The 26,890-nt window shown below is 38.5% G+C and overlaps 1 protein-coding gene across 1 annotated transcript; it reads right to left on the bottom strand.

The window, feature by feature from the left end:
- Nucleotides 1-15,670: 15,670 nt before the first annotated feature.
- On the bottom strand, nt 15,671-24,166 carry LOC100922060 (olfactory receptor 1052-like). The gene is made up of 2 exons (XM_031968714.1): nt 24,092-24,166; nt 15,671-16,627 (listed from the first exon to the last, which is right to left on the bottom strand). Exons 1-2 carry the CDS (start codon nt 24,164-24,166, stop codon nt 15,671-15,673), a joined length of 1,032 nt encoding a protein of 343 aa, XP_031824574.1.
- Between the last annotated feature and the right edge of the window lie 2,724 nt (nt 24,167-26,890).

Genomic DNA, 26,890 nt, shown 5'->3' with positions numbered 1-26,890 from the left:
TAGATTTGAATCTGGAAAGGATCTTAGACATCAGCTAGTCTAGTCCCCTCCTTTTGTAGATGAAGAATTAAAAAGGAACTAAAGCAACAAAAGAACTTAATGATGATAATAGCTAACATCTACATGGTGCTTTAATATCCAATTTTTAGCCATTGAATTTGGTGCCATTATTATCATTCCCATTTTACAGATGAGGAAACAGGCAAGCAGATGTTAAATGACTTACCCAGTGTCACACAGCTAGTAAGTATTTTGTCTGGGATGGCTTTTGAAATCAAATCTTCTTAATTCCATGTCTACCACAACATGTGTGGCTCTACATAGCTGCCTGTATATATGACCAAGCTTACACAATGGAGGCAGAGTCTAGATTCAACTACAGAACCTGATTCAAGAGTCCATTAAACCATTTTCCTTCTGAAATTCATTCAAAAGAAGAGTACCAGGCTGGTAAAGACATTTGAAATCCTACCACATGAGAACAATGGATCATGAAGAAAGTGAAGGAACCAGACTCCATTAGCCTGAAGGAGGAAATATGGCATCCATCTTCCAATAATGCACTCAAAATGATGCGAGAAAGATTCCAATCTTTGATTCCCAACCCCCCCCTAGTTAATGTAAATTACCCTTTGACTCACAAATCCTGGTCCCTTTGAATTCCAATAGAAGATCCCGACCTGTCCCAGCCCCACCCGGATCTGAGCCAACTTTGGAGCTACACCCCCAAAGCCTCTCGAGCTAAGTCTCCGACTTAAAAGGGCCACCCTGGGAACCCCTCTTTGCAGAGATTCCAAACATGCCAGCCATGTGAGGACCCTCTGTCCACTGGACCCTCTGGTCCAGTGCCTTCCTTATCTCTACCTTCACCTATCTCCTACTTCTAAACTCAGTAATAAACCTCTTTTATTAATCTAGCTCTCCGGACCAATAAATGCTTTTATTGGGAATTCCGAGCCGCTACTAGACCTCGTATACCGCCGTATCCTTGTGCAGAATCCAAGGGGGTTGCAGGGGAACTCTGTTTAACTCTGTGTGGTTCAGACAGCATTTAATAAAAAGCTGGAGAAATATCTAGAAGCAAAGCAAAGTTTATTATATGATCTCGAGAGAATCGGGTGTCCCACCCATTGAGCAGACAATGGAAGGCAGGAAGCACCGTAGGGGGCAAGGTCAACACTTTTTATCCCTAACGCAAATACCCCCTCCCACCACTGACCCTCATCCTTATTGGCTGAGGATCTTACATTCTAAACGCGGGAACTACCCAAGAAATTGAACTTGACCAATAAGTACATAGTTGCCCATATTTGACCTAACAGAAAGACACTGATGTCATAAGAGGATAACAAGGGGACTTAAGATGCTCTTAGGGGATAGCAGGGAGGGGACTTAAGTATGCCCTTGACTTGATGCTGAAAGTCCTTCAGGCCTACTCCAGCTCTGAAATAGATGAAGCCTTACTCGATTTTCATAACTGTCTTGAAAGATCTTACCTCATCTCATTCAACTCCCTGTACCCCAAACCCGCCACTAGACCTAATTAAACCCTAATTTCATTTAGGTACCCCAAATCTAGACCTCATTTATCTACACCTCAACAAAAAGACTTGTTCTACTTGGCTCTGGAGAATGGATTTTACCATTGGGTAAAAATCCCAGGAAGATTGCTGTTTAATCAGGAAAAAAAAAAGGAAACAATGATTTAAAAGTGGAATGGGAGGCAGCAGGAGAAAATGCTTTCCTTGGCATTAGAGATCTCCTAATACAGACAAGAAAATCTCTCATCTGGTATAGCATGGACAAGACTCAGACTTTAGTTAGAGAGTGATCCCTTTCAATTCTATATTCCTGTGACTCATTAGTGATTTCAGTTTTCAAAAACAAACCATTTCATAAAGCACCATTCTCATCATTTTCCCAATACTCGGTTTAAACGGGACTGAAACAATATAGAATCACCTTTGTGAGAACCAAGGTTTAATCAAATCCTGCCCCTGACCCTTATGACCTCTGTGACCTTGGACAAATTACTTAAATTCCTTGGGCTTCAGTTTTCTCATATGGCCTCTGAGATCTCTTTCTGCTCAAAGTGATTATCTTATAATATTAGGAATTAGAAAAGTATTCTGTTTGTTAAAGTCAAATTTCAGACAATCTTCATGGAGTTCAGGAGCAGCTAAATGGCCCCTTGTCACACAACCAGGCTTCCCTCTAGTGCTTCCAGGTCATTCTTCTGCCTCAATCTCTCAATCATTTTACAGAGCTGACATATGTTATTTCATTTGGTCCTCACAAAAACTCAGCAGGACAAGTGCTATTGATAGAATATGGGAGTGCAAAAGGACTGTACCCTCCCAAATATATTGGGGTTTTGGGACTCTGCCTGTATGGCCCACGAAATGATGGTTTGGACGCTAAAAGTATATTGGGGTCTCAGGCCGGTGTCAAGAGGTGTCTCAAAAGAATTTGTTAGGTGTAGACCTTCTCCAAATCAAGAGTCAGAGATTTTATTACATTGCTGGCAGCAGACTAATTTCCAAAAGATTTTTAGCTACTAACAAAGGGAAAGACACCAAAACAGGGGGAAATGCCATTAAGATGGAAGACACCATAACAAGGGGGAAGACACCATAAGACAGGCTATATTCTTAAAGTCATTATGACACTTAGAAGCAGGCTAAATCTAGAAGGTGTTAGCCATGATGATACTTTGTAAACAAGCTAAAAGGAGGTAGCTATAAATTAGAGAAAGATGTCATAAGAGAGGAAAAGTCTTAAAAAACTCGCTACCATGAGAGGAATGATTCCTAATGAATCCATAAAGATGAAGGGTACAAGTAGATTCTTTTATATGGGAAAATAATGGGATACAGGAGGAAGCGAAGGGCATTAACATCATAATTTAACTTTCTAATTGAAATAGTAAATGTGGTATCATGTCAAAGGAAGGAATTCAGAGGAATTCAAGGAGGGGCTAATTACAACAAAAGTCCACTTCAAGCAGTACCTTGGATTCAGACTCCAACCAGAAATTAGCCCTATCTATGACCCAAAAAGATATCAAGGACCTGGTAGCTTTTCCTTGAGGTCTTATTCATCTTATCTCTATAATTATTCCCATTTTATACATGAGGAAACTAAGGCTAACAGGTGAGTTGATTTGCCCAGGATCACACAGTTAGTAAGAGACTGAGACAGGATTCCTGTCTTTAAATCTAGCATTCCAACCACTGTCACCTAATTGCCCACCTAGAGCAAACCACACATGCAATTCACCCTTCTATATCACTACCAAAAGGCTTCAAGGTGGCCATTCACTCCTGTTGACCATCTGCATACTCTTCCCCTACTGAATCCTCATGTAACGCTTGAGAATGCCAACTCCAAACTTTTTTTTTCCTTTTCTCAGGAAGCCTCCAATTCACTCTCATTGACAGCAAACTTGTGTTTCCCTCTTGATTTACTAAGACTAAATTCCCTCAGCCCCACCCTCCCTCAGCTTCTCAGCATCATCACTTTCCTGCTCCTACTTTTTCTTGGTCTAAGAACAGGAGGTATCTCTATCCCTGTGCTTTCATTGGAATCCTCTCTCACCTTTTCTAAAAACTTTGCTCCAATTGGCAATGTTTCTGTCTCAAGAATCTTCAGAAAATTCATTCATCTTTTCCTTTCCAAGGCTCTTTCTCATCTGCTTATAAAGACATGTTCAAATCTCAGCCCTAAAAAAAGTCTTCCTTTCATCTTTGTAGCCATCAACATTATCATGATTTCTGTTACTGTCTCCTTCACTGCTCAAATTCTTGGGAAAAGTTTTCTTCTAGGGAGATGGATGAATCTGAGTACTGTGAGTTTGGGAGAAATATATTCTCTAAGGACAAAGTAACCTTGGATGCCAAAGAACCTGAGCTAAGAGGTTATGTAAATAGAGACCTTCAGGAAGATAAGCTTGACTGATTCTTTCTTGAAGGAGGCCTCTATCATCTAGAGATTTACTGCTTATAGAAACTATTCTGATAATACTAGCCAATACCAAGAAATGCATTTTCCTGTGGGAATAAACCTGATATTTACTAAACTCCTTTGATCCCAAGACTTACAAACTTCTCCATTTCCATTCTGTATGACATGTCATACAGCTAACACTGGTTAGCTATGGAATTCAAATGGACCCTAAAAAGGTATAAAAAGGCACAGATTGGGCTGTGCCTTAGGAAACTAAAATTTTTGTGAGGGAGCAGTATTCGTGAGTGCTTTAATGAATTTCTTTTCATTTCAGTCAGACTATTTACTTTTTGACTTCCAGTCTTACAGAATCTTGGTAGGGGAGAATCTCCCAGAGCTCTCATAGAACACAGGCTGAGTCCCACAACACTGCCAAATGCTAGCTTTCCTCAATGACTTGCCTTAATTTCAACACTCCCTCTTCAAACCCTTACAATCAAGGATTCATACCCACTTTCTACAGAAAGTATTCTCAAAAAAGTCACCAATGATCTCCTTTTTAACAAATATAGTGAGTTGTTTTTTCCCTAGATCTCTAACTCTTTACTGCTTTTGACATTCAACAACCATTTACCAAGTGTTTACTTCCTGCCAGGCACTGAACTAGGATAAAAACAATGAAAAAAACACAACCTGTGCCTTCAGAAAGTATACATTCTAATAGAGGAGGTAGCATTTAAATAATTAAGTCCCTAAAAATATTTTAGAGTATGGAGGAAAGAGAAGACATTAACACTTGGGGGAGAGAACCAGGAAAGGGCTCCTAGGAAAGGTGGAATTTGACCTGAGTCTCAAAGGGAGCCTGGAAAAGCAGGAAGCACAGGTGAGGGGACAGAGTATTCCAGTAACGGACATCAGCTAGTTCTAAGGTATGGAGACTAAGATGGCATGAGGTTTTCAAGGGAAGGCAAGTCACTGAATCTTAGTGTGTGTGTAAGGAGGTAAAGAGTAAGGAGACTAGAAAGGCAAAAAAGGGTCAGATGATGAAGAATTTTAAAAGCCAAACAAGAGACATTTATACTTGACCACAATGGATCACTCCATTTGATTGGATACTCTTCCCTCCTGGTTTTTCCTGATCCTTCCATTTCTCCAACCGTTCCTCATGATGTCATTGGTCCTATTGGAGAAAGAAAGATGAACAACTACCTTCATCTTTTTAAAGACTTCTCTGGTCTTCTCCCAGATTTTGTAATGTGAGCATGTCTAAGAGTTAGTCCTTGGCTCTATTTTCTCTTTACCCACTTTCTCTGAGCAAGAATATTCTCCTTCATTGTTTCAATTTCAGCATCTAAGAAAGGATTCCTAAATCTCTATCTACTGCTCCAATGTCCTGTCTGAGCCCAGTACTAACATCACTATTTGCATCTAAGGCAGATGATGCTCAGGTATCTTATGTATTCTTGGCCACAAAGAGGAGGTTTGAGAAAGCAGTTCTCACCATTTATTTCCAGAGATTGGAGACTATTGCTATTGAACATTCAACATCTGAGACTATTTTGATATATTGATTAGTTTTGCCCAACTGCTCTTTTTTCCCCTGTTTCCTTTTTATTCTTAGTTATAAAATATTGCTCTCTCGGGAGTAGGGGAATGAAAGGATGCATTGGGAAATGTAGATGGTAGGATAAAAAAGAAAAAGATAACATTTTAAAAATAATTACCTTAATGTCTTATTCTCTAAATCTGTTCTCCTTTTTCCTTCAAATTTTAGCATATAAACACATACTTGTTACATTCATAAGAGGGAAGGCCTTGTCAAAGATGGCTTTCAGATTTTTGTAGTTATTCATTTGTTAACCACTGCCACCATCTATATTATTAAGGAATGGTCAAAATGAAGGACTCTAAATAAGGCCTCAGGGATCATTTAGGCCAGCATCCTTGTAGTGGATTTGAGAAAACTGAAGACTCAAGAGGATTAATAAGCTCACACAGGTAGTAAATTAACAGAGTTGGGATTTAAACCTAGAGACCCCAATGCCAATTCCATTGCTGTTTTCATTAACCATGCTCCATCCCTAAAATTTTATTAGCAAAGGAGAACACGAAGACTCAGGGAAGTTATATGACTTGGCCATGGCTCCACATCTAGAAATAGAGGCAAGACTCAAACTTGGATTTCTATTCATTATGCCATACTGCTTCTCAGGTGAAGGGGCAGAGTTTAATTATTATCTTTAAGAAGGTAATTCCCATATCTAGATATCCAACCATAGCCTCTATCACACCCAGTCCCACATCACCAATTACCACCTTTTGCTCATCTCCAACCAGATAGCCTGTATTCATCTCCAATTCAATATGTCCAAAAAAGGAGCTCATCTTTCCTTCCAGATCCTTCACTCTTTTAAATCTCCTTCTTTTTGTTAAAGGTGCTATCATCTCTCCCATCATTCACTTTGAAACCAGGATATCATCTTCAACTTTTCATTCTCACCTGACCTACTTATACACTCAGTTTTCAGATCTTGTCCTTTCTACTGCCACATCTCTTTTAAATGTTCCTTTCTTAACACCCACACAAGCATCACCCCAACTCAGATACTCATCCCCTCTCACCTGGACTACTAAAAATGCTCCCAATTCTCACTGCTACTCCCTCTCTAATTTATCCTTCAGTAAGCTATTAAAGTAATTTCCCCAAAACATAATCCTGACCATGTCCTACCTCTTTTGGCAAAACTCAGTAGCGACCTTGTACTTGTAAAGCAGAGGTTCTTCATCTTTTTTTGTGTGTCATAGAACCCCTTTGGCTAACTGGAGAAGACTCAGAATAATGCCTTTTAAAAGAATAAAATAGAATGCAGAGGGTTATTTTAAAAATCAATTATATTGATATATTGATATATATGTTATATTGAAATACAGCTATCAAAACTGAAAAACAAGTTGATGAAGCCCAGGTTGAGAACCCTTGTTCTAAGATCAGATGCCCATTCCCTCACCTGACATTTAAAGCCCTTCATTGCTTAACTCTAATTTTCTAGCCCTTATTACACATTCCTCCCCTTCACATACTGCATGAAGCCACTCTCTTTACCCATAAGACCCCATGTCTTGTGTCTGTGTCTTGGTTTGCCTTTGGGTCTGGAATGCCCTTCCTCCTGACTTCTGCCTCTGAGAATTCCTAGGCTCCCTTCAAGACACAACCTCTACCTGGGTCATTGGAAGGATAATGAAATTAGGGAGATGAATGCATTTGAAAGGAAACAAACATTTTTAAAAATTACCTACTATGCCCCAGGCACAGTGCTATGTAGAGAAATACCATTATTATTCATAACTTACAGATCAAATTACTTGTCCAGGATTACACAAGTAAGGAAACATCTAAAGGAAGAATTGAATATCGATCTTTCCCGTTGCCAACTGCTTCCCACCTAGATGTTTTAGGTGACTGAGGAAACAGTTTTAGTTTCTAGCTCCTCTTCTGCTACTTACTAACCATGGAATCTCAAGCAAATTATCCGCAACTCTTGAACCTATTTCCTCATTTATAAAACGAGGAAGAAATCGGACTAGGCTGATGTTTTCTTTTTTTTAGGTAATTGGATTTAATTGATTTGCCTATGGTCCTACAGATAACAAGTTCAAGTATCTGAGGCCACATTTGAACTCAGATCCTCCAGACTCCAGGTCCAGTGCTCTATATACTGCACCACTAGAACTAGGATAATTTTTAAGGGTTCTTCAAATTTTAATATTCCCATGATTCTTCCATATTCTCTTTTCAGAGTAAAGTTCTCCTTTTCAAAAGTCAACTCTGGGTTCCAGATTGTCTTATAGGAATACAAAATTGTCACATTTTCTTTTTGAGAAAACAAAGAAGGGGCAGCTAGATGAACACTTCCTATCTCTGTGTCCCTGGGCAAGTCATTTAACCTCAAGTGTCTTGCCAAAAAGAAAAAAAAGAAAGATAAGAGAAGCAGTGAAATATCCCCAATCATATCCTTGAGGATTTATTCATCTGGATCCAAGGCTGAGAGAGAGTGCATGCCGCTTGGTCCCCTTAGTCATGTAGGGGACATGCAATAAGCATTCTCCACATTTAAACATTTTGCTAGATCAGCTAGTTTTATGGGAAGAGTCTTTCTACTAAGAGATAGTTCAAAGGGAATTGCAACCACGAAAAGGATTTCTTTAGCCTTGGTCTCCTCTTCAAGATTTGCTGGGGGAAAAATCATATCAGTTCCCCCATGGAAATATCTCATGTCCATACCTTTCTTTTTTCTACTATCACACCTCCAAAAATGAGCTATCTTGTTTACATGCAGTACAAGCATGATAGTGCTTGTATTGCAGAAGCCTCTAAACAGATACTGGGGCAACAAAGTGGTGCCTAAATTCCAGGAGCCCCACCCTGGAATCAGGAAGATGTGAGTTTAAATTCAGCCTTAGATATTATTAGCTGTGTGACTGTGGACAAGTAACTTATTTTTTTTTTTATTTAATAGCCTTTTATTTACAGGATATATACATGGGTAACTTTACAGCATTAACAATTGCCAAACCTCTTGTTCCAATTTTTCACCTCTTACCCCCCCCACCCCCTCCCCTAGATGGCAGGATGACCAGTAGATGTTAAATATATTAAAATATAAATTAGATACACAATAAGTATACATGACCAAAACGTTATTTTGCTGTACAAAAAGAATCAGACTCTGAAATATTGTACAATTAGCTTGTGAAGGAAATCAAAAATGCAGGTGTGCATAAATATAGGGATTGGGAATTCAATGTAATGGTTTTTAGTCATCACCCAGAGTTCTTTTTCTGGGCATAGCTAGTTCAGTTCATTACTGCTCCATTAGAAATGGTTTGGTTGATCTCGTTGCTGAGGATGGCCTGGTCCATCAGAACTGGTCATCATATAGTATTGTTGTTGAAGTATATAATGATCTCCTGGTCCTGCTCATTTCACTCAGCATCAGTTCGTGTAAGTCTCTCCAGGCCTTTCTGAAATTATCCTGTTGGTCATTTCTTACAGAACAGTAATATTCCATAATATTCATATACCACAATTTATTCAGCCATTCTCCAACTGATGGACATCCATTCAGTTTCCAGTTTTTAGTGTGGACAAGTAACTTAAATGAATCCCTTTTGCCTTAGTTTCCTTATCTGTCAAATGAGCAAGAGAAGAAAATAGTAAAACATTCTTTGCTAAGAAAACCCCAGGGTTTTTATTGTGCCACAGAGAATCAGACAAAACTCAATAACTAAACAGATCTTGCCTCATTTGCTCTTTCCTCTTGCCAATTCAGCCTTCATATTTGACTAATATTCCTTATGGGTAGATATGATCATGTTATCTTTCAACTCAGAATCTTTAGTGCCTTTCTATTGCTTACTGAATAAAATTTAATGGCTTTTGCCCAGTGTTTGAGGCCGCACACCATCTGATGACATCCTATTAGCTTGTTGCTTCTCTGCCTGTTGCAGTTTTTTTCCTTTAAAGCTCAACTAATTCTTCCAAGAAACTTCCCTGTTCCTCAAATATTTTTGCCCTTCCTGCCCAGGATTTCTCATAGCTATTTTTTCATGTTTCTGATGCATTCATTCATTACTGCAAAACAAGTTATCTAAAATGTGTCATCCTTCAATTAGATTGAAATCACCAGGATGGGGCAGGGACTAAAGTCCTATTTAAGCTTTTAAGCATTTAAGCATTCTCTTTCATTCTCTTTTCATCTAACATGATGCTCTGCACACAGTAGGTGCTTGGAAATATTTGTTGAAGCATAGGCTTCCCTAAGCAACTGGGGCAAAAAAACCATTTTTCCTAGAGAAACAAGAGAAAAATTTTACCCCCTTCTTGGCAATACATAGAAAACACTTCTCCAAGAACAATGTCTGACAGAAGTTCAGAGAAATTAATAGTTTCTTTGACTCCTCCAACAAGCAGGAGGAAACATTGCTTTAAAGTAAAGAAATATGCTATCTGGGAAGGGGATGGGGAGAAGGGAGGAAGAAAAAAAATTTGGAACACAAGGTTTTGCAAGAGTGAATGTTGAAAACTACCTGTGCATATCTTTTGAAAAGAAAAACTTTAAAACATAAAAATAAAGAAAATACAATGATAATTTATAGACCAAAGTTAAGGCTTATGTTGTCAAAAGTCCCCATGAAAAATGAAAAGCTTAAGTTAGTAACTAATAGACTGTTTGGCCAACTTTCAACCAAATTATGAGTTTAATTTTTTTAAATTAAATTAACCAGATATTTTGATCTCACCTAAACTGTGCTCCAAAGAAAGTATGACCTTGTTCATTACTAAGTTTTACCTGTGAAAAGGACATTTTTTGTCTATATAATATTTAGGATAAAAAATTAAATGACTTTAGAAAACCAGGAAAAAACCAAGAATTTCATATAGATTAAGCAAATTTTACTTACCACCTTCTTTGTAGTTTTTTTCTAAAAAGAAATAAAAAGAGAAAAGGATATAAAACACAATGGGGGATCTGGGGTTTCTTCAGTTGAAAGGAAATTAATTTTATGAGCAAAAGCAAAAAGCTCCTTCCTACTTAATGTGAGACCTGAAATAGAACCAATTCTGATAGCTCCCACCCCTGGCACTAGAATGGAGTGGTATGGGCTATTCAGTCATTCCTCCTCTACCTGCTCCAAATTCTCACTTCACCTGACAGGTTATACCTGTGTGAGATGAGGGATACTGTACTCGAGATTCCCAAGTTATAAACCAGGTTTATATCTGGCCTCAGACACTTAATACCGCCTAGCTGTGTGACCTTGGCAAGTCACTTAACCCCAATTGCCTCAGTCAAAAAATAAATGAGCAACCTATTGGAGTAGATGAGATGGAAAAGAGTTTTTTAGCTGGGTAGAGAGGTTATTAGTCTTGGTAAGGATAAGACCACATTATTTTTTATTAAAGTTGTTTATTTTCAAAACATATGCATGGATAATTTTTCAACACTGACCCTTGAAAAACCTTGTGTTCCAAATTTTCCCCCTTTGCCCCCATCTTCTCTCCTAGATTACAAATAATCTAATATATGTTAAACATGTATAATTCTTCTATACATATTTCCACATTTATTTCTGCACAAGAAAAATCAATCAAAAGGGAAAAAATAAGAAAGAAAACAAAATGCAAACAACAAAAAGAGTGAGAATGCTATGCTGTGATCCACGCTCAGTTCCCACAGTCCTCTCTCTGGAGATCATTGGATCTGGCCTCAATCATCTTGTTCTTGCTGTGTACAATGAACTCCTTCATTGTTCTGTTCATTTCACTTAGCATCAGTTCATATAAGTTTTTCCAGGGGTGAGACTACATTATTATATGCAACATGGGTGAAGGAAGAGAAAGGACCAAAAGGTAACTGAATGACAGAAGATAAAGAAGAGGGATCTCATGGTAACTGGCTTCAACAAGTCAAGGTTCTCAGCTGAGAGAGTGGGAGGTAAGGGAGTCATGGGGATTTGAAGATAAATGAAAGTTTGGAAAAACTACTGTGGAGAATGGGATGGTGAATTGATAAGAGAGATATACTAGAATTTCTAAGCAGGAATGAGAGCCCATTGGAGGTTATACAACCTCAATCAAAATGGTTGAGTAATTTTCTCTACTTTTTTTTCAGCAACACATGTGTTTGCTCAGTAAATGTGTTTGCCAGAGTAACCAAACATGAGGCTTTGACAGGTATGATTGGGCATTTGATAAGCAGACTAGGAATTTAGAATCATGTGGAATTTAGGTCAAGATAGAGGGTAGGGTAAGATAGATGACCTAGGAGAGAACTGAAAGGTCAAAGGATTAGAGGTCATAGATGATAAGGGTTTCATTAGGGAAGTAAAAAGACCAATAGATTATGTTCAGATAAGAGGATTTCAGAATATTTGACCTCAGGGACCAAGGTTAAGGTTCATGTTGCAAAAACATTTGCCAAAACAGGCAGTGCATTTGTGAGTGATGGAAAGTTCAAGGATATGACCCCATCTTTCTGTGTGACTGAGTTTGGGTGGATTAAGTCATGGGAGGTGAATAGGTTGAGGATTGCAGTGGTTAGGGCATTTGAGAGAGAATCAATTTGTATGTAAAAGTTCTCTAGAGTGAACATAGGAGTTTGAGAGGAAAGAAAAATTGTGAGCCAAGTATAGAATTCATTAAGGAGGGAAGGGAAGTGACCTGGTGTTCTGTGGACAACAGCTATGAGGGTTTTGATTGGGTGATAGATTTGAATAGCATCAATCTCAAAGAAAGAGAGGTTCCTTAATTATAGAGAAAAGGAAAGAAACTGGAAATGGCAATGCAGAGCAGAGAGTATTCCAACTCCCCTGCCTCAGCCAGTGAGCTAGGGGGAATGACTGAAAGTGAAGCTAGTAAGGGAAAGGGTAGACAGGGAGAGTATGTCATCAAGGAGGGGCTAGGTTTCAGTAAGATCTAATCAATCAAGGATTGGGAGAAGAAATACTTGTTGCACGTGGAAGAGGCATTCCAGAGGGCACATTTAAAGGGTAGGATGAACTTAGGATGAAACTTTGGGGTGGGAGAGTTGAAGATAGAAGTGAGGAATTAGGGTAAAAGGTATGAAACAGAGTTTGGATGATGATGAATGGGAGTACAATCACTGAGAGGTGAAAGGTATGTCCTGGTGAGAGAATTTTTATTATTAAGTGGAAGATGCCTCTTCTCTACCTCAAGGAGAGACACAGCAGAATCTGGGAACCTTAAAGTCAAAGGGACTTGTGTTGGAGGTTCTTCATATTGCAATTGACAAATGGGACTGGCAAAAGGTTGCCTTGTTTTGGTATGGATGAAAGTCATTGCTAAGGAAAATGGAAGATGGCTGATTGAATCCCTAGCAATCTTTCCTTAGGAAACACTGCACTGAGCGAGAGATTCGATTCAATTCAATAAACATTTATTAAGCACCTATTTTGTGTGTGACACCGCTAAGGTTGACTAGGAAGGTTCAAGGGGAAGGCATAGATTCTCTCTGTGGATGGAAGATACCCAGCTTGACTCCTAATTGACTTTCTTTAGGAAACCTGCTATATACAGCAAGAGATGGAAGGCCCAAAGATAATGCACTTTTGCACTAATAAAATATCTAATACATACATGTATAGTACCTAGAGTTCTTTCCTCCTATCTGAATGATACTCCAAATATCATTTGGAGTTTTTGCTGATATAATGTGTGACTGAAGTTGAGTTGATTAATTCATGGGAGGTGCATTTCTAAAATATATAGAGAACTGACTCAAATTTATAATAGTTTAATCCATTCTCCAATTGATAAATGGTCAAAGAATATATACAATTTTCAGACGAAGAAATTGAAACTATTTGTAGCCATATGAAAAGGTGCTCCAAATCACTAATGATCACAGAAATGCAAATTAAAACAACTCTGAGATACCACTACACATCTGTCAGATTGACTAAGATGACGGGAAACGACAAATGTTGGAAGGGACGTGGGAAAACTGGGACACTGGTACTTTGTTGGTGGAACTATGAATGGATCCAACCATTCTGGAAAGCAATTTGGAACTATGCTCAAAAGTTATCAAACTGTGCATACCCTTTGACATAGCAGTGCTACTACTGGGCTTATAAGCCAAAGAGAGCTTAAAGAAGGGAAAGGGATATGTAAGTGCAAGAATGTTTGTGGCAGCCCTTTTCATAATGGCAAGAAACTAGAAACTGAGCAGATGTCCATCAATTGGAGAATGGCTGAATAAATTGTGGTATATGAATATTATGGAATATTATTGTTCTGTAAGAAATGACCAGCAGGATGGTTTCAGAAAGGCTTGGAGAGACTTACATGAATTGAGCGGAGTGAAATGAGCAGAACCAGGAGATCATTATACACTTCAACAACAAGACTACATGATGGTCAGTTCTGATGGACGTGGCTCTCTTCAACAATGAGATGAACCAAATCAGTTCCACTTGTTCAGTGATGAAGAGAGTCATCTACACCCAGAGAGAGAACTGTGGGAACAGAGTGTGGAACACACAACAGAGCATTCTCACTCTCTCTGTTGTTATTTGCTTGCATTTCGTTTTCTTTCTCAGTTTTTCCTTTCCTTCTTTCTTGATCTGATTTTTCTTGTGCAGCAAGATAACTATAAATATGTAAACATATTTTGGGTTTAACATCTATTTCAACAGATGTAACATGTATTGGGCTATCTGCCAGCTAGGGGAAGGGGTGTGGGGAAGGAGGGAAAAAATTGCAACAAAAGGTTTGGCAAGGATCATTGTTGGAAAAATTATCCATGCATATGCTTTGTAAATAAATAAATAAATATTTTTTAAAAATTCATGGGAGGTGAATGGGTTGAGGATCTCGGTGGTTAGGGTATTTGAGAGAGAATAAATTAGTATGTTGAAATCCTCTAGAGTGAACATAGGAGTTTGAGAAGAAAGGAAAATGTGAATCAAGTATGTAACTCATTAAGGAGGGAAGGGAAGTGACCTGGGGATCTGTGCATAACAGCTACCAGGATTTTGATACAAATGAAGCAATTGTATTTGCCATACAAATTGCAGTAAATTGTATCAGTCAACAGAAATGCAAAATCCAGATTTCACGGCCCCCATTGTTGTGTTTCTTTTACTAAGCAACCCAAAGATACATTATTTCAAAGCAAAAGAAATTTAATTATATAGTATAGGAAAATGAATAACAAAAATAATTTCCCAGTTAGTGAGTGACCTCTTGCTTTCCAATTCTTTGCCACCACAGAAAGAGCTATCAGATCTTTTCTAATACCGTGATGCCAATTGTGCTTCTTGTAAATGATCCGGGGAGCAAATTGATAGTGGCTGAGCAGAATTGGTGGAGTTGGCTTTGCCCTACTCTCCCCTCCTGTCCCTCCCATCAGCCAAATGATTGCACTAATTATACTAAGTATAATGCAGTAAGATATGACACATTAAGTGAATTGAAGTGATGAAAAAGCAAATGTTCTATGAAGTTCGAGCAGAGAAGGTAATTACTGGAGGGTGAGAGTAGTTTTCATGGAGCACATAACTTTTCAGCTGGGTTTTAAATTCTATCTAGGAACTGAATTGGCAGAGAGGCAGAAAAGTCAGGCCAAAGCAATAGTATGAGCAAAGTTTGGAATCAAGGGGATAGGTAGGACATATTATTAATCATGTTCTAATGGACAACAATTATAGAAAGTTCTATGAAACAATTTTGTTCCTTTCCAGGGACAGCATTGGACCTCTTGTTACCACTTCTTTTCTGTCCTTGGCTCAATGAGCTATCATTGGCAAGGTTTGTACACATATTTAACCCATTTGCTAGGCCAGGACAGGTTTCCTAGCTATCCCCTGAAACTTTATGGATAAGAGTGCAGTAATCAAATTACTGACCATATATGGGATATTTGTATTGTAGTGTTATAGAGATTATGACAGACCTGGGAAAATGACTAAAATGGTTAATAAGGATACCAATGCATAGTGATTAGTAACTTAATAATAAAAAAAATTTAAAATTAGTGACAGAAAATCTAGTGAATTATATATATATATATGTATATATATATATATGCATGTCTGTATCATACCTTCACATGTGACAATATTACATGTATTCTTTCTTTTCTTTCTGATGACCTAATTTATAACCTACTTTTATTCCCACCATAGCTTAGAAAACATTGACTTAAATTCTTGAACCATAGGATGACACAAACCCTTCAAATAGTTTCTTCAGGGTATTCTTGACTTCCTTGTTTCTCAGGCTATAGATGATGGGGTTTAACATGGGGGTAACAATGCAGAACAGAACAGAGGCCAGCATGTCCACATCCAAGGAGTAGCCTGAGCTGGGCCGGTCATAGTTGAAGTTGATGGTTCCATAGTAGATGACCACCACAGTGAGATGAGAGGCACAGGTGGAGAAGGCTTTCTGCCGCCCTTGAGCAGACCGGATCTTCAGAATGGCAGAGATAATGAGGATATAGGACATAGCAGTGAATAGACAGGGGATCAGACCAATGGTAGCACTTGATACATAAAGCCCAACCTCATTGGCTGAAGTATCTGAGCAGGAGAGTTTCAGGAACAGAGGGATATCACAGAGAAAATGACTGATCTGGTTGGGACCACAAAAAGTGAGAGTTGCTATCAGCCCTGTGTGTGGCAGTGAGTTTGCTAACCCACACAACCAGGCCCCAGTTACTAAATATGCACAGACTCTCTTGCTCATGAGGACTGGGTAGCGTAATGGATGGCAAATGGCTACAAATCTATCATAAGCCATAACAGCCAACAGGACACACTCACAGCCTGCAAAGGTAACAAGGAAAAAGACCTGGGATAAGCAACCTTCATAGGAAATGGTCTTATTCTCTCGGAAGAAATTCACTAGAATGACAGGGAGGGTGGTTGTGCCATAGCAAATGTCTAGGAAAGACAAATTACTGAGGAAATAATACATAGGGGTGTGAAGAACAGGGTTGACCCTGATTGCAGCTAATATAAGAGTGTTTCCCAGGATGGTTACCAAGTAAATAATTAAAAACAAGAGAAAAAACAATCCCTGAAGGTCAGGATGGTTTGAAAATCCCAGGAAGATGAATTCTATGACAGTTGTTTGGTTTTCCCTTTCTTTGAATTCCTTAATGGCTGAAAAGAAAAATAGGAGATACAACAGTTGGACAATAGAAACTGAGACTAAACACGAGAAGAGTTCACAAGATGAAAACAATCCCTGTTCCTAGTAATAACAGTTAGCAACATTAACTTTGGGATCTAACATTGAGTTCTTTCTTTCTCCTTTCCAAGGCTCTTTTAGTTCAAAGTACACAATGAAAAATGCTGCACTGGACTTCAGAGAAGATCTCATTCCTTTTTCTGACCCAACATACTGAAGACATAAATCATTCAACTACAATGAAAAAAAAGGGGAGCTATCAAAAGAGAATGATGTGGATGAATGCAAAGGCAATTCCTCAAGCTATTTTTTAAAGATAGGAATAAACTATTGAAACAAAGGCAAGCAAAGGAAAAAATATAAAAAGATGCTTTATTGGTTCAAAAAGGTCTAAACAAATTGTGGTAGACAAGATGAGAACAAAGAAGTATGGAAAGATTTATGTGAACTTATGGGTCACATGATATAAGCACAGCCAAGAAAATATGCACAATGCCTACAAGAGTAACAATGGAAAGAACAACCATAGTTGGTTGGTTGTTATTCTTTATTATTTTTTCCCCTGAGGCAATTGGGTTATGTGACTTGCCCAGAGTCACACAGTTAGGAAGTGTTAAGTATCTGAGATCATATTTGAACTCAGGTTCTCCTGACTTTAGAGCTGGTGATCTAACCACTACACCACCTAGCTGCCCCTGTTATTCTTTATTCTTGAAAAAGATTGAAATGATATCACTGTTGGAATCAAAGTCCAGTGTTTCTGTGACTGATCAGACCAATATGACAGGTGAAGCACAAACACTTTATAGGAACATTGGGAGTTGTCTCTAAATTTGTGCATCTCAAATTCTTTTGAACGACTGCAATTCTACTCAGAACACAGAACCTTCTTTAATACAGACACACTATGTTGGATGATCCTCTGCCAGTGCCTCCCATGTAATGTAATCAATTCCAAAGTTCTTCAGAGAGATCTTGAGAGTGTCCCTTCCTCCAACCATCATGGGATCTCTTATGTCTTATGAGTTCTCCACAAAATAGTCTTTTAGGCAAGCATATGTCTGGCATTTGAATAAATGGCCAGTTCACCAAAGTTCTGCTCTCTGCAGCAGAGTTTGAATACTAAGAGTCTAGTTCAAGAAAGGACATCTGGGTCCAGTACCGCATCTTGCCAGATCATCTTCATAAACTTTCTAAGACAATTCAAATGGAAGTGATTCCATTTCCTGGCATGGTGCTGATAATACTATCCAGGCTTCATAAGCTGACAGCAGCTCTGTAAACATTCAGTTTAATAGGCAGCCTAATATTTCTCCCACATTTTGCTTCAGAGTCTCCCAAACACTGAGCTAATTCTAGAAATATGTGCATCAGCCTCTTCATCTGCATGTACATCTCTGGAAAGTATGTTCCCTCTCAAGGTAAGCGAACTCCTTTTCTGCTCCACCATGGGTTGATTTAGGTTCCCTTCCAAGTCAGTAATTAAGTGTATCAACACAGAGAAGCCCTTTAATCTGATGACATGATGTCTTCTTATAGACATCTTGGCTGAGATTTTCTTGAATAAAATGTTTAGCTTGGAAAGAATAAGTCTATGATCAGTCCAGCACTCTGCCACATATCACTTTCACCACTCTTACATCCTATATGGCTTTTCACTTATTGGTTCAAAAAGGTCTAAACAAATTGTGGTAGACAAGATGAGAACAAAGACGTATGGAAAAATTTATGTGAACTTATGGGTCACATGATTCACACAGACACATAGTCTATTAAATGTCAATCTTTGCTAGGAAGATAAATCCACAAACTTTTTTTGCTTTTAGATAAATGATGCTGGTGATGAAGACATGAGACATAACAATCTACAGTAGTAAGTGACCATTGCTATTGTCTTTTCCAACTTGATTCCTCCTAATGGCTCTCTGCTGTGTCTGATAGGCTGTGCCTACTTTTGTCTCAAAGTCACCCAGAATTACAAGCTTGTCTTTCAACACATTAATGATGAAGGTCTTCAGGTTTTCATAATTTCTTTAGCCCCATTAGGGTTCATATTGATCCTACCATAAGCACCGATGGTCATGACATGGAACTTTCTGTCAGTGGCAATTGCATTATCACAAGCCTGTTATTAGCTCCTCTAGGGAAGAATACAAGCTTGCTGACTAGATTAGTTTTGATTACAAAACCTTCACTGTGTCTGCTCCAGGCAAATGTGCATCCAGTTCCAACTATGGAAAGCTAGAGTTCATTTACCAACTTTATTTCACTCAGGGATCTATTCAGATGAGATATCTACTGAGTTCTTTCACAAGAGTGTTTCTTCTTTCATTTCCATGGAATCTTGTGTTGTTCATAAGCATGCACACCTTCCATGTACCAATGGTGAGTGGAATCACTTTTGCAAAAGTGTTTGTACATTTTTTCCCCCAACTTTAATCACAGGTGGAATCCCACATAATATGGTAAACAGGCTGGTGTTGAATGTTGCAGACAGTTTTTAGGGCATCTTTTTTGGCTTCTTCCTCACATAAAGGCTTAGATAACAAGGGGCTGCTGAATCCCACTTCTGCTTGTAATAAAAAGACAGGTCTCTGATCTGGGTCACTTGTGGGTAGGCTCCCATACTGTATAGTTCCCAGTATATCTGCAATTGCTGCTTTATCCTTTGCCTGTCACTAAAGGACTTTAAGGTAGGTAAAAATGATAGAATAATATAAGTGGTGTCTTTTGATTTGCATGTAAATTAGATTTAAGTGAGGCAGAGTACGAAGTTGTTGGTCTCCCTCTTCCAGATTCACTGAGATCCAGTGACAAGACAAAATTCAGAATGACTGTTGATACTCAGGATGCAGTGGATGGCCTTGGTGTCTTCCATGTCTAACCAAACTCTAAGTGATCCATAGCACCTACTTCACTCATCTTCATGGCCTTTGGTTCCAAAGGAAGATGCTTCTTCTCTATCTTCAAAGAGAGACACAGCAGAATATGTTGGGGAGCCTTAAAATCAAAGGGACTTGCGTTGGAGGTTCTTCATATTTCAGCTGAGAGATGGGACTGGCAGAAAGTTGTCCTGTTCTGGTATGGATGACAGTCATTGCTAAGAGAAAATGGAAGATGCCTGATCCAGTCCCTAGCAGTTTTTCCTTAGGAAATACTGCGCTGAGCAAGAGATTCAATTCAATAAGCATTTATTAAGCACCTACTCTGTGTGTGATACAGTGGTAAGGCTAACTAGGAAGGTTCAAGAGGAAGGCACAGATTCTCTCTGTGGATGGAAGACACCCATGTTGGCTCCTAATCGACTTTTTTTAGGAAACCTGCTGTATCCCATGCCTTCAATCTTAGGTTTTTTCAGTTTATTAATTGGTTTGGTTGAATTTTTTTCTCTTCTTTTCAGCAATTCCCTGTTAAAAGACATGTTATGTCTTTTACATGTTTATAGTACATGTTATATACTATAAGGAATAGCTATCTGGGAGAGGTTAAAAAGGAAATACCAGTGATGTGTAAGCAAAAGATATGAATAAAATCTGTTCTTTAAACTGGGTCTATATCACAGCACTCATAACCTGCTCAAGCTGGCATGGAAAACTTGATACAATATATATATATATATATATATATATATATATATATATATATATATATATATATATATATTCCCGCCCAGGGACATTTTGAAAATAAGATGAATCAGAGAAGAGATCCAGTGATCACAGATAGAAAGAACAATTTGAAGAGTACAGAAAGAAAGAAGGCAAAGATACTAAGCTCATTTTGCTTTTCTCCTTGGCAAGTAGAATGATCTTTGGACTAGAAAGGATAGAATAAAAATTGTTAATCACTACTGATTACTGAAAACCCAATTTTAGACAGATTTATTAGAGCTGTTAGAGAGGGCTGACCTGTGTCCATTATTCAGGTTGAATCATCCACTGCTGGAAAAAATTGGTCTTCATTGCAAAATGGATCTGAAATAAGTTCAAGAGATCAAGTAAAGATGCTTGAGAGAGCATTGATGAACTGCCTTATCAATGAAGCATCATAACTTAACCTTCTCATTGGATATAGTAAATGTGGGGTCATGTCAATGCATGGAATTCCAACAGGGATTCAAGGAGAGACCAACTACAATAAAAGTTCACTTAAGGATGACAAAGGATATAATTAAGATCCTATCGGTGCTCCTCCCTGCTTGCCTCAGGGTTCTAGCTTGGATAGTAAAATTCACCCTATATAATGCCCCTAACTATGGACCACAAAGGTATCAAGGACCTGGTAGCTTTTTCTTGAGGTCTAATTCATCTCGTCACTATTATTATTCTCATTTTATAGACGAGAAAACTGAAGCCAACAGGATCACACAACTAGTAAGATAATGAGACAGGGTTCCTGTCTTTAAGTCTAACACTCCAGCCACTGTCACCCTTCCACATATCCAGATCACCCTTCTATATCACGCACCAAAAAGCTTCAAGGTGGCCATTCACTCCTGTTGACCATCTGCATGCTCTTCCCCTACTGAATTCTCATGTAAAACTCGAGAATGTCAACTCCTAACTTTTTTTTTTCCTTTTCCCAGGAAGCTCTCAATCCACTCTCATTGACAGCAAACTATCTTGTTTTCCTTCTGATTTGCTGAGAAGACCAAAGTCCCTCAGCTCCATCCTCCTTCAACTTCTCAGCATCATCACTTTCCTGTTCCTACTTTTCCTTGGTCTAAGAGCAGGAGGTGTATTCCTCACTAAGATCAACCCTTTTCCCTGTGCCCTCATTGGAATCCTCTCTCACCTTTTCTAAAAACCTTGCTCCAGATGGTAATGCTTCTGTCTCAAGAATCTTCAGAGCATTCATCTCTGCCTTTCCATGACTCTTTCCCATTTGCTTATAAAGACATGTTCAAATCTCAGTCTTAAAAAAAGTCTTCCCTTCATCCTTCTAGCCCATCCACATTTTCATGCCTTTTGTTTCTGTCTCCTTCCCTGCTCAAACTCCTGGGAAAAGTTTTCTTCTAGGGAGATGGATGAATCTGAGTACTGAGAGTTTGGGAGAAATATATTCTCCAAAGACAAAGTAACCTTGGACACTAAAGAACCAGAGCTAAGAGGCTGTGTAAATAGAGACCCTCAGAATGAATTTTATTTCTTTCCTTATTGGAAACAAAATAAGCTTGACTGATTTTTCTCTTGAAGGCCTCTATCATCTAAGAGATTTACTGTCCATACAGATATTCTGATAATACTACCCACCAAAAAATGCATTTTCCTATGGGAATAAACCTGATATTTACTAATTCCTTTGATCCCAAGACTTACAAGCATCCCCCATTTCTACTCTGTACCACTGATTAGCTATGGAATTCAAATGGACCCTAAAAAGATATAAAAGCCTAATCTGTACCCTATGAAACTAGAGTTTCTTTGAGGGAGCAGTATTCCTGAGTGCTTTAATGAATTTCTTTTCATTTCAGTCAAACCATTCATTTTTTGACTTCCAGTCTTACAGATTTCTTGGTAAGGGAGAATTTCCCAGAGCACTCATAGAACCCAAGCTGAGTCCCACAATACTGCCCAATACTACCTTTCCTCAATGACTTCCTTTTTTTTTCAAAACTTCTCAAACCCTTGCAATCAGGGATCCATCCCCACCTCTCTACAAAAACTGTTCTCAAAAAGGTCATCAATGACATCCTTTTTGGCAAATATAAAGTCTTTTTCCAGGCCTCCTTGAACTCTTTACTACTTTTGACAGATAATCAACAAGAATTTACCAAGTGTTTACTTCCTGCCAGACATTGTACTAAGCACAGAAGATTAAAATAGTGAAAAAACACAAATTGAGCCTTCAGAGAATATACATTCTAATAGACGAGATAACATTTAAATAACTAAGTACCTAAAAATATTATATGGAGTATAGAGGAAAGGGAAAACATTAATATCTGGAAGTACAGGACTAGGAAAGGGCTCCTAGGGAAGGTGGAATTTGACCTGAGTCTTAAAGATGGTCTGGGAAAGCATAAGTCAGCTGAGGATCTAAGGTATAGAGACCTGAGGTGGTGTGATGTGTATTCAAGGAAAGGCAAGTCAGTGAATCATAGAATATGGAAGGGAGGAAAAAGTAAGGAAAGTAGAAAAGTCACAAACGGTCAAATGATGAAGAGTATGAAAAGACAAACAAGAGACATTAATACTTGACCACAATGGATCACTCCTTTTGATTGGATACTTTCCTCTCCTGGTCTTTCCTACTCTTTCCATTTCTCCAGCCATTCCTCATGATGCCATTGATGCTCTTGGAGAAGGAAAGATGAACAACTACCTTTATCTTTTAAAGACTTCTCTGGTCTTCTCCCAGACTTTGTAATGTGAGCATCACTAAGAGTTAGTTCTTGGCCCTATTATCTCTCTACCCACTTTCTCTGAGCAAGAATATTCTCCCTCACTGTTTCAATTTCAGCATCCAAGAAAGGATTCCTAAATCTCTATCTATTGCCCCAATGTCCTGTCTGAGCCCAATCCTAACATCACTATTTGCATCTAAGGCAGATGCTACTTAGAAACCTCATGCATACTCAAAAATAAGTGTATCTTTGGCCACAAAAAGGAGGTATGGAAAGGCAGCTCTCACCATTTATTTCCAGAGATTGGAGACTATTGGTATTGAACATTCAATATCTGAGACTATTTTGACATATTGGTTAGTTTTGCCCAACTGCTCTTTTTCCCCTGTTTCCTTTTTATTCTTAGTTATAAGATATTGCTCTCTTGGGGAGTAGGGGTATGAAAGGATACTTTGGGAAATGTAGATAGTAGAATAAAAAAGAAAAGATATTTTAAAATTTATTATTTATCAACTTATTGTCTTGTACCTAAACATGTTCTCCTTTTTCCTTCAGCATTTCATCATATAAACACACACCTGTTACATTCACAAAGGGGAAAGGCCTTGTCAGAGATAGCATTCAGATTTCTGTAGTTATTCGTTTGTTACCCAATACTACCACCTATATTATTAAGGAGTGGTAAGAATCAAGGATTCAGAGTTGAATAAGACCTCTGGGATCATTTAGTCCAACATTCTTGAAGCAGAGATGAGAAAACTGAAGACTTAAGAGGATTAATAAGATGTCTAAGCTCAGCCAGATAGTAAATTAACAGAGTTGGGACTTGAATCCAGAGATCCCAACTCCAATCTCATTGTCGTTTTCATTAACCATACTCCTTCCCTAAAATATTATTAGCAGAGAACATGAAGATTCAGGGAAGTTATATGACTTGGCCATGACTCCACACCTAGAAATCAAGGCAAGACTCAAACTTGGATTTCTATTCATTATGCCACACTGCTTCTCTGGTAATCAGAGGAGTAGCAGGGTTTAATTATTATCTTTAAGAAGGTGACTCCCATATCTAGATAGCCAACCTTAGCCTCTGTCACATCCAGTTCCATGTCACCAACTATCTTTTGCTCATCTTCAACCAGATAGCCTGTGGTCATCTCCAATTCAATATGTCCAAAAAAAGGAGCTCATCTTTCCTTCCAGATCCTTCACTCTTTAAATTTCCTTCTTTTTGTCAAAGGTGCTACCATCCCTCCTATCATCCACTTTGAAACCAGGACATCACCCTCTTCCCACCTGACCTACTTATACACTCAGTTTTCAGATCTTGTCCTTTCTACTGCCACATCTCTTTTAAATGTTCCTTTCTTAACACCCACACAAGCATCACTCCAACTCAGATACTCATCCCCTCTCACCTGGACTACTAAAAATGCTCCCAATTCTCACTGCTACTCCCTCTCTAATTTATCCTTCAGTAAGCTATTAAAGCAATTTCCCCAAAACATAATCCTGACCATGTCCTACCTCTTTTGGCAAAACTCAGTAGTGACCTTGCACTTGTAAAGCAGAGATTCTTCATCTTTTTTGCGTGCCATGGAACCCCTTTGGCAATCTGGATAAGATTCAGAATAATGCCTTTTAAAAGAATAAAATAGAATGCAGAGGATTATTAAAGAAATCAATTATATCGAAATACAGCTATCAGAACTGAAGAACAAGTTGAAGTCCAGGTTAAGAACCCTTGTTCTGGGATCAGATGCCCATTCCCTTGCCTGACATTTAAAGTTCTTCATTGCTTTACTCCAATATAATTTTCTAATCCTTAATTATACATACTTCCCCTTCTTCACACACAAGACTCCATGTCCTGTATCTGTGTCTTGCCAAAGGTCTGGAATGCACTTTCTCCTGACCTCTGCCTCTGAGAATTCCTAGACTTCCTCCAAGCCATAACATAACCTCTAGCTGGGTCACTGGAAGGATAATGAAATTGGGGAGATGAATGGATTTGAAAGGAAACAAACTTTTAAAAAATTACCTACTATACAGCAAGCACAATGCTATATGAAATAGATACCATTATTGTCCCTGACTTATAGATCAGATTACTTGTCCAGGGTTACACAGGTAAGGAAGCATCTAAGGAAAGATTTGAATTTTGATCTTTCCTGTTTTGATTCTAGCACTCTGTTAGTGCCCAATTTCCTCAACCTAGATGTTTTAGAGTGATTGAGGAAGCAGTTTCAGTTTCTAGCTCCTCTTCTGCTACTTTCTAATCAAGGCAGCTCAATAAATTATCTTCAACCCTTTAATCTATTTCCTCATTTATAAAATGAGGAAGAAATTAAATTAGGATATTTCTTTCTTTTTTGAGATAATTGGGTTTAATTGATTTACTCATAGTCCCACAGCTAGAGAGTTCAAGTATTTGAGGCTGTATTTGAATTCAGATCCTTCAGATCCCAGGACCAGTGATTTATCTACTGTGCTTCTAGAACTAGGATGATTTCTAAGGGTCCTTCAAATTTAAAGTTTTCCATGGTTCTTTCATGTTCTGTTTTCAGAGTCAAGTTCTTTTTTTTTTTTCCAAATGTCAGTTCTGGGCCCCAGATTGTCTTGTAGGGACACAATTTGCCATATTTTCTTTCTAAAAGATCAGGGAGAGGGCAGCTAGATGAATCCTTCCTAGCTGTGTGACCATGGGCAAGTCACTTAACTCCAATTGTCTTGCCAAAAAGAAAAAAAATATCAGGGAAGCAGTGAGATATCCCCATTCATATCCTTGAGGATTTGTTCTTCTGGGGCCAAAGCTGAGAGAGAGTGAGTACCTCTTGGTCCCTCTAGTCAAGTAGGGAACATGAAGTAAGCATTCTCCACATTTAAACACTTTGCTAGAGTGGCTAGTTTTATGGGAAGATCATTTCTACTAAGAGATAGTTTAAAGGGAATTGCAACCAGGAGAAGCCTTGGTCTCCTCTTCAAGATTTGCTGGGGGAAAAAATCATATCAATTCCCCTTTGGAAATATCTCATGTCCATGTCTTTCTTTTTCCTATTCTCATACCTCTAAAATGAGCAGTCTTATCCATATACAGTACAAGCAGTGCTTGTATTGCAGAAGTCTCTACACAGATACTGGAGCAACAACATGGTACCTAGATTCCAGGGGGCCCACCCTGGAATCAGGAGGATGTGAGTTTAAATTCAGCCTCAGACTGTGAACAAGTAATTTAAATGAATCTTGTTTGCCTCAGTTTCCTCATCTGTCAAATGAGCAAGAGAAGGAAATAGCCAAACACTCCGGTATCTTTGCTAAGAAAACCCCAAGGTTTCTATTGTGCTACAGAGAATTAGACAAAACTCAACAATTAAACAGATCTTGCCTCATTTGCTCTTTCCTCCTGCCAATTCAGCCTTCATATATGACTAATATTCCTTGTATGTAGATGTGATCATGTTATCCTTCAAAATCTTTAGGACCTTTCTTTTGCCTACTGAGTAAAATTTAATGGCCCTTTGCCTGACATTTGAGGCTCTACACAATCTGGTGACATCCTATTTTTTCAGCTTTCTCCTGTTATTCTTAAGAGCTTTACACTCTCACTAAACATGCCCTGTAGGAAAGGCAGCCTTGGTGTGTTCACAGGATTGCCTGGTCCTGAATTTGTCTGCTGCATCTCTGCCTGTTGCATTTTTTTTCTATGCTTTAAAGCTCAGCTAAAATGTTGATTCCTCCAAGAAACTTCTCTATTCCCCCAGGTGCTATTGCCCTTATGCCCATGATCTCTCATAGCTATTTTTTTTCCAGTATGTCTCTAATGCATTCATTTATTGCTGCAGAGTAAGTTATCCACAATGTGTCTTATCCTTCTACTAGAA

Source organism: Sarcophilus harrisii, chromosome 4 (assembly GCF_902635505.1).
Source record: "Sarcophilus harrisii chromosome 4, mSarHar1.11, whole genome shotgun sequence".
In the NCBI taxonomy this organism is placed as follows: domain Eukaryota; kingdom Metazoa; phylum Chordata; class Mammalia; order Dasyuromorphia; family Dasyuridae; genus Sarcophilus; species Sarcophilus harrisii.
This window is presented reverse-complemented; position numbering and strand designations above follow the sequence as displayed.

Excerpts from the sequence above, each read along its gene's own strand:
- LOC100922060 (XM_031968714.1), bottom strand. The coding sequence starts at position 24,166 with ATGACCACAGGCTATCTGGTTGAAGATGAGCAAAAGATAGTTGGTGAC. Across the intron at positions 16,628-24,091 it reads TGGATGTGACAGAGGCTAAG|GAATTCAAAGAAAGGGAAAA; the intron begins GTTGGCTATCTA and ends TCAGCCATTAAG.